At 49.0% G+C, this 10,702-nt stretch overlaps 1 protein-coding gene across 1 annotated transcript; it reads right to left on the bottom strand.

The window, feature by feature from the left end:
- Positions 1-2,636: 2,636 nt before the first annotated feature.
- DMRTC2 (DMRT like family C2) lies at positions 2,637-6,397 on the bottom strand. Its single transcript, XM_040252796.1, has 8 exons — positions 6,174-6,397; positions 5,931-6,085; positions 5,572-5,648; positions 5,092-5,272; positions 4,810-4,936; positions 3,987-4,047; positions 3,667-3,838; positions 2,637-2,749 (listed from the first exon to the last, which is right to left on the bottom strand). The coding sequence occupies exons 1-8, from the start codon at positions 6,395-6,397 to the stop codon at positions 2,637-2,639; spliced, it is 1,110 nt and encodes a 369-aa protein (XP_040108730.1).
- Positions 6,398-10,702: the final 4,305 nt, after the last annotated feature.

Genomic DNA, 10,702 nt, shown 5'->3' with positions numbered 1-10,702 from the left:
TTGGATGCCATCACCATCAATTATCTTGAATAAAAAGAAGTGTGTAGGTAACATTAGGAAACAGAATCAGTGCCCAGGCAGAATCATCCTCCCAGGCATGAACTTTCTGTTTGGCCCTTCTAAGAGTGGGAATGGGGATGGGGGTCTCCAAATCTTCATATCTTTGGAATAGCTCAATAGGTCTCCACATACTTGTAACAGTTCAAGAAAAACTTGACAGCAGAGGACTAAGAAACAAACGTGAGTAAGATATTATTACTTACTGCTATCTTGAATGCAAAAGGAAAGACTTTTTGAAAAACCCTTTGGATTGTCTGTCTGTCTCCTTTCACTCTATGTATTATAAAAATTATCTATTAATCGATTTATCTGCCTGCAATGCAGGAGACCCAGGTTTGATTCCTGGGTTGGGAAGTTCCCATGGAGGAGGGCACGGCAACCCACTCTAGTATTCCTGCCTGGAGAATCCCCACGGACAGAGGAGCCTAGCGGCTTACATGGGGTCACAAAGAGTTCAGCCACGTAGGAGCATGAACTGAGCAACTAAGCACAAGTGATTTGGGCCTGGCAAGGAAAAGGAACCTTTCTTCAGTATTTGCCTACAAATTTTTCCTAAAATACTTGGACAAGTCACTTTAACTCTTTAAGCTTGTTCCTTTATTTGTAAAATCAGAGTAATCATGCATAGCTTAGAGAGTTGCTGTGAGGATATGTGGGAATTGCATACAGTGAGTACTCAATAAATAATTGTCACCATCCTTTTATAGGTCCTTCAAATCTTAGCTACATGAACCTCCCAAGTTCAGGAAAAACCTTTTATAAAGACTAGCTTGATTACTCCTGTTCTGATTGGTCTCAGTCTCCCCATTATAAAAATATTATGTTAGATCAGCATTGGGACTTCCCTGGTGGCTCATCGGTAAAGAATCCGCCTGCAATGCAGGAGATGTAGGTTTGATCCCGTGGTTGGGAAGATCCCCTGGAGAAAGAAATGGCAACCCACTCCAGTATTCTTGTTGGGGAAAATCCCATGGACAGAGGAGCGTGGCAGGCTAGAGTCCATGGGGTCACAGAGAGTCAGCCAGGACACAGCGACTGAACAACAACAGATGAGCAGTAAATTGGCATTCCATTGACCAAAGCTGGCCTGAAGGTATGTTTTGTTTGACCTACATAGGATTTAAGCACAGCACAGGATTTAAAGAAAAACTGAGCCAGCATTTGAAAATTAAGAAATGTAAAACAGAAATCTAGTTTTCCAGCTTCTCTTGAAAAATCAGAAGATATGGCAGTACCGAGCCCACATTCCTGCCTGGCAACAATTCACTAGGGCCAAAAGGAAGCTGCCCCCTTAGGTGGGGCATGCATTCTCAGTTTGCCAGGGCTCCTCTGGCCTTCTTTACTCATTTATATGATCTGTTTGGCCTGTAGGTATTTCAACCTGTGCCCCTCTGAAGAGCTGGAAACTGTCTATGCTTGGCACAGAGCAGTCACTTAATTATTCAATCAGTGAATCACCTACTGTGTTTCCCTACCACTCTTTCTTACCTGACCATACACAGAAATCCAAGTTTGTAGTTACTTGTGGTAGTTACTGAGTAACTGACTTTCATTTTGAGGAGTGAAGTGAACAAGTCCTTTCTGTCACTCAGGATAGACTAGGTTCGGTTCAGTTCAGTCACTCAGCCATGTCCGACTCTTTGTGACCTCATGAATTGCAGCACACCAGGCCTCCCTGTCCATCACCAACTCCTGGAGTTTACCCAAACTCATGTCCATCGAGTCGGTGAAGCCATCCAACCATCTCATCCTCTGTTGTCCCCTTTTCCTCCTTCCCCCAATCCCTCCCAGCATCAGGGTCTTTTCCAGTGAGTCAACTCTTCGCATGAGGTGGCCAAAGTACTGGAGTTTCAGCCTCAGCATCAGTCCTTCCAATGAACACCCAGGACTGATCTCCTTTAGGACGGACTAGTTGGATCTCCTTCCAGTCCAAGGGACTCTCAAGAGTCTTCTCCAACACCACAGTTCAAAAGCATCAATTCTTCTGCACTCAGCTTTCTTCACAGTCCAACTCTCACATCCATACATGACTACTGGAAAAACCATAGCCTTGACTAGACGGACATTTGTTGGCAAAGTAATGTCTCTGCTTTTTAATATGCTATCTAGGTTAAGCTGTGGTAAAAACACAACTCCCACATCTCAGTGGCTTAATACAATACTGGTTTATTTCTTGCTTACTCACACAAACCAAGACACAAAATGAAAATACTCTTCTGTTTTCATATGCATGGAGGCAGACATGAGTGCACAGGTATATAAAAGATCACATGTCAAATGAATACCCTGGAACATGAACTCATGCAGAAATCTATTTAGATACTGGTTAGTTTGAACTGCACAACTTTGTTGGAGATTTTAAAAGGTCCCAGGACCCAGGGAAGGTAAGAGAATATCCACCTTTGGCCAAGGAAATGGCCATGCTACAAAAGGAACCAAAAGCTAACAAAGCACCCGAGAGCTTTAAAAAAGCCTGAAGCATATACTACATTAAATTCCATGCAGAAATCTGTGAGTAAATACGCAATGCCTACAGGCTGCTGCCCCCTACCCCGGGGGCCTCCACCTCTGGGCTTTTAGCTTAGGAGGGAAATGGACCCCAGTCGCCCAATATGCAGAGCCATGGAAGGGGCTGGGCTGGGCCGGAGAGAGGGCCCAACAGGTTGGATTCCTCTTCCTCCAGCAGGAGCTACAGGAAGGAAGAGTGCAAGACCAGGTCACATCCATCTCCCCTCCCAGCAAACCCTCCCTTTTTACCTCATCTAATCCAGACCCATTTTTGTTCACCTGGATTATAGCAAACACTTCCTCTTCACCGAGTTTACCACTTCTAGTCTTGCCTCATCCAACCCCTCCATCACAGCCACCATACTTATCTTTCTAAAGCTCAGAGTCTCTGAATACATCCCTGCCTAGCTCAGAAATATTCCCTTTTCCCCCTTCATGTATGGTTGCTTGTTTACCTCCATGATCAGAAGCCCTTCCAGACTCACCTGCTTCTGTCTCAGCAGTTCCTTCAGGCTAGTTTCCTCACCTGCACTGCATGCCCAACCCATCATTTTGGACAGGAGAAATCTCAGCCTTCTCTTTCCCCATAGGTATTTCTCACGCCTCAAGATTCTTCTAGATCTCTCCAAGTTTATCACTAAACTTTGTGAAAGCATCCAGGTTTTCCAAATAGGATGGCTTTAAAGGCAAGTTGCCAAATAGGAAACTCTTTAAAAGCAATTATCAAGGGTCCGGGCCAGACTCTTGATACCTCCTCAGTCCCTCTCCAGACTTCAGCAGGCACTGTGGGTCCAGAGAAGCCCTGGGCTGGAGTGAGGAGACCAGGCTTTGCCACGGACTTGCTATATGCTCTCAGGCCTCTTTCAGGGCCTCACTTTTCTTGACATCAGGGCACTGGACATTTGCTTTTGAGCACACAAAAAAATAAATTCACTGAATAACTCTCAACTGTAATCTAAGGGGCTAGGTTGAAAAGCGTGGGGCCTGGGATCTTCAACTTGCTGACCTCCTGATCTCCTTGGTTAGTCCCTGCTTGTTCCAGCACCTCCGTTTCTCAGTCATGCCTTTCCCATCCTTTCGTTTTAGAGAACAGGTTACCTGGTGGGCCACACGGATGGAGCAGGGAGATCCAGGCAGGGTTGGTGGGGCCAGGAGTCAGGCGGGGAGCCTGAGATGAATCTTTCAGTCCCACAAGAGCCTCAGCTGCCTCCCGCTGCAGCTGCCGCTCTGAGGAGGCAGAGGTCCAGGTCAGGCGAGAGGGTCCGGGGGCCTGCAAAAGAGAGACGCAGATTGGGAATCCCTACTTCTACCCACCCTCCAGAGGCTCCCTGTCCCTGGTTACTTCATTATTCCCTACTCTTCCCTTCCCCAAGCTGAACTTCCTCCCAGGGTCCTGGATCCCACTTCTTTTTCAGGACCTGTGGCTGTAGCAGAAGAGGGTCTGGGGTGCCACAGGGCTGGAGTATCAGAGTTGAGCATCTGGAAATAAGGAGAAAAGATGACAGGGGGATTAAACTCATTGACAGACATGTATACATGAAAAGAGGAACAGGATTTTGCTGTGTTCTCATCTGGGATTCTGAGTGCCTGTGGTCATTAGGTTTTGTGGCTTTGGGCAAGTCCCTCCCTCTGTTTGCCCTGCTTTTTTTCCTGTAAAATGGAAACATCTTATAGCTTCTTACTCCCAGAGCTACTGTAAGGATTATGGGAAATAATTGGTGTCAGTTTAAAAAACAATGGACAAAACACCTAGAGGGATTTGAATGATTGTTCCTGCCCTACCAGTGTCTGATTTTCTTCCCTCCTAGTTCCTTAATCCCCATGGAACTTGAGGTGCTCAGCCAACCTTTAGGAAACTTTGTCTAATGGCCTCTGGCCTCTCTCCTAGGCCTCTGAAGTTCTTACCATCATGTCCCCTGACCCCTCACGTCAGCAGGCAGTTCAACCCTATCTGTTTAAGCAGATTTAATAGCCACTATTTGTTTAAGGCCAAGGCTTGTGCTAAGTGTATTCCATATATTATTGCTAATTCTTATTATTACCAAGAGATAGTACTGTCTCTGATTTACTAACAGGAAACAGGCTCAGAGAAGTAAAGATACTTGTACAAAGATTCAAAGCTAGACAGTTAGGAGAGCTCTGCCTCACACAATAGTCTGAGATTTTTTCTTCATCATCTACTATGGTGTCCAGCACAGGGTTAGGCACATTATAAACACATGTCTTTTTCTCCCTACTCACGTGCGGGGCAGGATAGAAGGCCCTTGGGATTCTCCAGAAAGAGGAGCTGTCAGTAGTGGGTGAGATCCTGTGCAGGCTGGGAGAGGCCCATGAGTGGGCAGCCGGAGGGCAGTGCCAGGGTCAAAACCTAATGAGGAAAAGAGAATGCAGAGTATACAGTGTTCAGAGGTCATGGCTTCTGTCTTGCCTTTTCCTACCCTTTATCCTTTCGCTCTTCTCTTTCTGACACAGTGGTACACAGTCATTCAAACATCTGTTGAACTAACGTTGAATTCATCTTACCAGGGAAAGGATGCAGCGGGACAGCAGGTTCTTGGCACAGCAAGCGGCACACCACTGGGGCTGGCATGGAAAGGCCTGGAGGCAGCCAGTGCCCAGGGGCCCAAGGGCCTGGAGGCATTGGAGTCCAGGGCAAGGGCAAGGCTTCTGGGGGACGACTGAGCGGCAGAGGGCCCCGAGAGTTCTCCTGCAAGGGCAGGGAGCACAGGTTGGAGTCAAGCTCAAGGCTGGAGAAGGAATGTTCTAGGATAGAATTGGGACCCCAAAACTTCACAGCTTGAAAGGCTGCAAAATCCCACCCCATCATTTTGTCCATGGAATAGAAGTGATTTGCCCAAGATTACGTAGCAAGTCAGGGCTGGACCTAGGACCCAGGTGTTGAGGGCACAAAGGAAGGAGTCTGCACAGGGGCTAGGACAGGAGTCACTCCCTCAGGGCCCCGGGGGACCCTGTGCCAGTGGGACTGGCACAGGGCTTCCTTACCTTTCCAGGAGGTGTCAGTGCCAGTGGAACTACATGGTGGGGAGTCTGAGGCTGGGGTGCTATGTTCTCCTTTCCAGCTGTGAGGGACCAGGGAGAGCTTTGGGGAGCTCTTTCTCCTGAGTGCCTCCCACTCCAGCCCAACATTGAATTTATATCTCCCTCTGTCCCATTTCTAGCCCCTGATCTCATGACATTCCTTCCAATACTTAATCACATTTTACAGTTGGGGAGGGAGAGGCCCAGAGAACAGAAACTCCTTGCCCAAGATTATACATCAATTCAGTGGCAAGACTGGGCTTCTTTTCCCTACTTAGGCTTTTCCTGCCTAAATTCCTCTGGCCACAGCCAGAGACACTTACAGTGGACCCCTGGTCGAGTGACTCCCTTCTTGACACGGCTGGGAGCTTTGGGAGGAGCTGCCCCTCTCATGAGTCCCTGGGCTAGGTGCCTCTTTAACTGTGCCTCCTGCTGCCTACGCAAGGCCACCTGGGCAGCCATGACCCTTCGGCGCTCCCTAAAGAGGGGGAGTGGTGAGTCAAAAGTCAAGTCAGCCACCTTTTAGATGAGGCCCATCCTCTCCCTTCTCTGGATCTCATACTCACAAGATGAGGACACATTTGTGACACTCGCATGCCTGAAAGAGGCACAGGCGCTTGTGGCCCTTGAGGTGGGCAGTGACTCCGTGGTTGCGGCAACGGGCACAGGTTGGAGAGCGACTGACAGCTCTCCTGGGGATAAGTTCCATGCCCTGGGGGGCTCGGGTTTCACCCCCTGTGGCAGAGTCTGAAGGGCAGTGGTGGACAGCAGGCATTTCATTGGGGTCCATGGATCTAGGGGCAGGAGTGGAGGGTCAGGGTGGCCACGTGGGTCCTGTCCTGACTATCCTTCTTGCCTCTGGGAGACCACACCTGAAGGGTTTCCCACTTTGCCCATCCCAGGACTCAGCTGTCACCCTTGATTCTCCCCTGGCTCTCTCCCTTCTTCACCCTTCCTGGGGCATCCTCCTCTCCAAGAACCTCTCTCCTCTTTCCTTTCTTATGTATCTTTCAATCCAAACATTATTCTCTGCTCATCTGTACCTTCCCAAGCACAAATACCAGTTTGGGGGACACCCAGGCACTCTCATGCCCCCTGCAACAGTTCTTACACTCCCCTTTCCATCACCACCCCATTCCCATGATTTTCCTGGCATCCTCTCCCACAATTATCATCCTTCCCCCCTTCAGTAATCCAATTCCCACACATGCTTTCATGTTCCCCTTTCAATCCTTAACCCTCATTTATGCCGTACAATTCAACTTTTCCCCGCAGCCCTTTTTTAATTAGACCCCCTTGCACCCCAGTAAATATATCATTCTCAAGAATCCCTTGTCCCACTTTCAAGAATTATTTTCATTTCCTCAGCAAAGGTTTACTGAGCCCCTTCCACGTGCCAGGCCCTGATCTAGGCCCAAAGACCGCCCCCCTCCCCACGGCCCAAATTCCTCTCTTGCACCCACACTGCTTCCAAACTAAGGCAAACCCAGGCAAGTCGCTGCGCCCAGCCATCACGCGCCTTCACCGACTCGCAACAAGTAGTCTCAAGCCACTCCCGCCCCACCGCCCCACCGCCCCACTCAGCTGTTCCTCGCGCGCAGCCCATTCTGGAGCTGTCCCCCCCAAACGCTGGGTCCGCGGCCCCGCTCCGCTCCAGGGTCTTAGGGAGGGGGCGGGGCTCGGGGAGCGCGCCCAGGGTCCGCGGGGCGGGGAAGGGCAAAGGGGGCGCGAGGAGAGCGAGCAGGGAGGCGAGAGGATGCCTGGGGCGGGGAGTCCAGAGCAAGAGAGGGAGGGGAAGAGACACGGAGGGGCGGGGTCGTGTTAGTCTCGTCAGTCCGGAGTTACCACAGCCTGGAACAGAGTTAGAGTGAATCTGGAGGAGGCGAAAGGAGGCTGTGAGGCAGTGGCGTGAGGAACGGCTGCGCTCGCGCCACTTTTCCCGCCCCTTCTCGAAAGGACCAATGAACTTCAAGCGGCGAGTCCTGCGCCGAGGCGACCGACCAATGCGCTTCAAGATCTTGCACTGATAGCCCGCCCCTTTACCTCCGGTCCCGCTTCTCCTCGCGCTGGACTACCAATCCAGCCAATAGCGCGTCGAGTTGAGTCTCGCACTTATCCCTTCTCCTTGTGATTTGCCTTTCCCAAATTGTTCTTCCCCTTTTGGGAGAGGTGGCCAATGGGGCGTCGAGTACCCTTCCAGTACAAGGCTGGCCCCGCCCTCAGGAACGGCCGCCTGGCCCGCCCTCCCGCGAACGTTGACCTGGACTTTTAGGCGCATGCGCAGTCTCGTCATCCGGCCTGAGCGGCACCGCCCCGCCCCTGGAGCGTTTGGTGGCCAGGACTTGACTTGAGCGGCTTTTCACTGCGTGGACTCCCGTGTGTTTTTTCGCTTCTCTCCCACTACCCCAACTCACGATCTACATTTCTCCTTTTATGTTCCCCTACCTGTGATATCCTTGTTTCCCTCCCAGGTCCGACCTTCTAACGTTGTGGCCCTTTCCTTGTGTCTCTTATTGGCTGTGTCCATGCTGATTTCCCTAAATTTGACGTTTTCCTTCTCTGGAATCTCTCTCTTTGCCTGTTCATCCTGCTGATTTTTGAAACCCTCTTTCCACATGCCTCATCCCCTCATAGACTGTCCCCCTTCACCTCCTATCCCCGTCTTTGGTTCCCGAGATACTTCTGTGATTTTTAACACTTTCCACCCTCTGTGTTCATCTTCCTCCTGGATTTCACCCCATTCTCTGCCCTCCACTCTGTAATTGTAGCCTTTTCTGTGCATCTCTATTAGACCCATCTCACTGTTTCCCCACCCCCATCCTCTGTGTTGTCCCCTTTTCTCTATGCATCCTGCCCTGTCTCCTTTTCTGTCTTTGAGCCTCTCAGATAGTCTCCTCTCCACCCCAGAACCCGATCTTTGTGCCCAACTTCTCATTTTTCTGCCACTCCCGAGTGTGCTCTCTCTGCTGCTCGTCCTCTGTTTCCCTGCAAGTTTCCGTTCCATTAACTTGCTCCTCCTTTTCAGTGTGGTTTCTCTTGTAGGAATGGTGTCTCCTCTGATCACTACTTCAACCCTTTTTTCTTGAGGATTTTATTCCGGTCTTTTTTGGTTGTGTCCGTGCTTGTACCCAGATTTCTGGGGCCTGTGGTTTTGCATTCCAGGCAGGTGTGTGCCCTGTCTCCTGCTCAGTCCAACTCCTTTGATCCTTTGTCTGCCTTCATTCCCCCTTTCTGTGTCCCATCTTTTCTGCTGGTGTTGGCTTCTTGGTTTGCTGCAGATTTCTGGGTTACGGATCCTCTGTGTCAGGTATTCTGGTCAGAAAAGTATGGCAGAAGTGACCTCTATCTGGACTGCTGTGCAGGGGAGCAGTACTAGACAAAACTGGAAAGGTTCTTTGGGGCCCGTCTGAGGGATGAAGGGTGGCCTGTACGTGGGAGGCTTGAATGCCAGCTAAAGAGGTTGACCTTGATCTTTTAGATAGTGGAGAGGGAGAGATGGGGAACAGGCGGGCAACATTTTGGAGAGCTTAGCACTTGCCTGGCACTTTATGCTAATAATCTTAATAATGAGTCTATGAGATATATTTTTAATATGTTTTATAAATGAGTTCAATAGGAGGCATAAGATCACACAGCTAGTCAGTGGAGAGGTAAAGATTCCAACCTTGGTCTGCCTTTGAGTTCAAAGTCTTAAGAACTTTGTACTACCTACAGCATTTTATTAATTTCCAGTAATCTCCAGTTCCCCACTTTTATTCCCTAACTGTCCCACAGGTGCTCATTTCAGATGGCACATGCATATCTCTTTTAGTCTGTGTGTGTTCTTGGATGTGCAGTGTTTTATATGCACAATGTTTTAACTTATGAGGGTGACATTGAGCTGTTTATTATTAAAAATAATCAACACAGTGTTTTTATGATCCATCCATGTGCATGTGATGTGTACGGCTAACCAGTTGCTTCTAACTAGTGCGTGATATTCCATGGTATGCATCCCCTGTGTGTTACGTGTTCACTTGGTCTCGGGGACGGATGCCCATGTTGCCTTCAGCTCACTATTCCCACCATACTACCACATCCTTTTATGTGTTCTTTTGTAGTTGAAGGTGGAAATCTGTTTTGTGTACTTAGGATATACCAGAAATAGCTATTTGTAAACCTAATTTCATACTGTTCATGGGGTTCTCAAGGCAAGAATACTGAAGTGGTTTGCCATTCCCTTCTCCAGTGAACCACATTCTGTCAGACCTCTCCACCATGACCCATCTGTCTTGGGTGGCCCCACAAGGCAGGGCTTAATTTCATTGAGTTAGACAACGCTGTGGTCCATGTGATCAGATTGGCTAGTTTTCTTGATTGTGGTTTCAGTGTATCTGCCTTCTGATGCCCTCTCGCAACACCTACCATCTTACTTGGGTTTCTCTTATCTTGGACATGGGGTATCTCTTCACGGCTGCTCCAGCAAAGTGCAGCCACTGCTCCTTACCTTGGATGAGGGGTATCTCCTCACGGTTGCCCCTCCTGACCTTGAACATGGAGTAGCTCCTCTCAGCCCTCCTGTGCCCACGCAGCTGCTGCTCAAGGCAAAATGATAGGATACTGAAAGAGGAACTCCCCAGGTCAGTAGGTGCCCAATATGCTACTGGAGATCAGTGGAGAAATAACTCCAGAAAGAATGAAGGGGTGGAGCCAAAGCAAAAACAACACCCAGTTGTGGATGTGACTGGTGATGGAAGCAAGGTCCGATGCTGTAAAGAGCAATATTGCATAGGAACCTGGAATATTAGGTCCATGAATCAAGGCAAATTGGAAGTGGTCAAACAGGAGATGGCAAGAATGAATGTCAACATTCTAGGAATCAGCAAACTCAGATGGACTGGAATGGGTGAATTTAACTCAGATGACCATTATATCTACTACTGTGGGCAGGAATCCCTTAGAAGAAATGGAGTAGCCATCATGGTCAAAAAAAGAGTCCAAAATGCAGTACTTGGATGTAGTATAAAAAACGACAGAATGATCTCTGTTCATTTCCAAGACAAACCATTCAATATCATGGTGATCCAAGCCTATGCCCCAACCAGTAATGCTGAAG

Source organism: Oryx dammah, unplaced genomic scaffold, assembly GCF_014754425.2.
Source record: "Oryx dammah isolate SB20612 unplaced genomic scaffold, SCBI_Odam_1.1 HiC_scaffold_13, whole genome shotgun sequence".
NCBI classification, from domain to species: Eukaryota; Metazoa; Chordata; class Mammalia; order Artiodactyla; family Bovidae; genus Oryx; species Oryx dammah.
The sequence above is the reverse complement of the archived record's forward strand: the minus strand, read 5'-3'. Positions and strand labels throughout refer to the sequence as shown.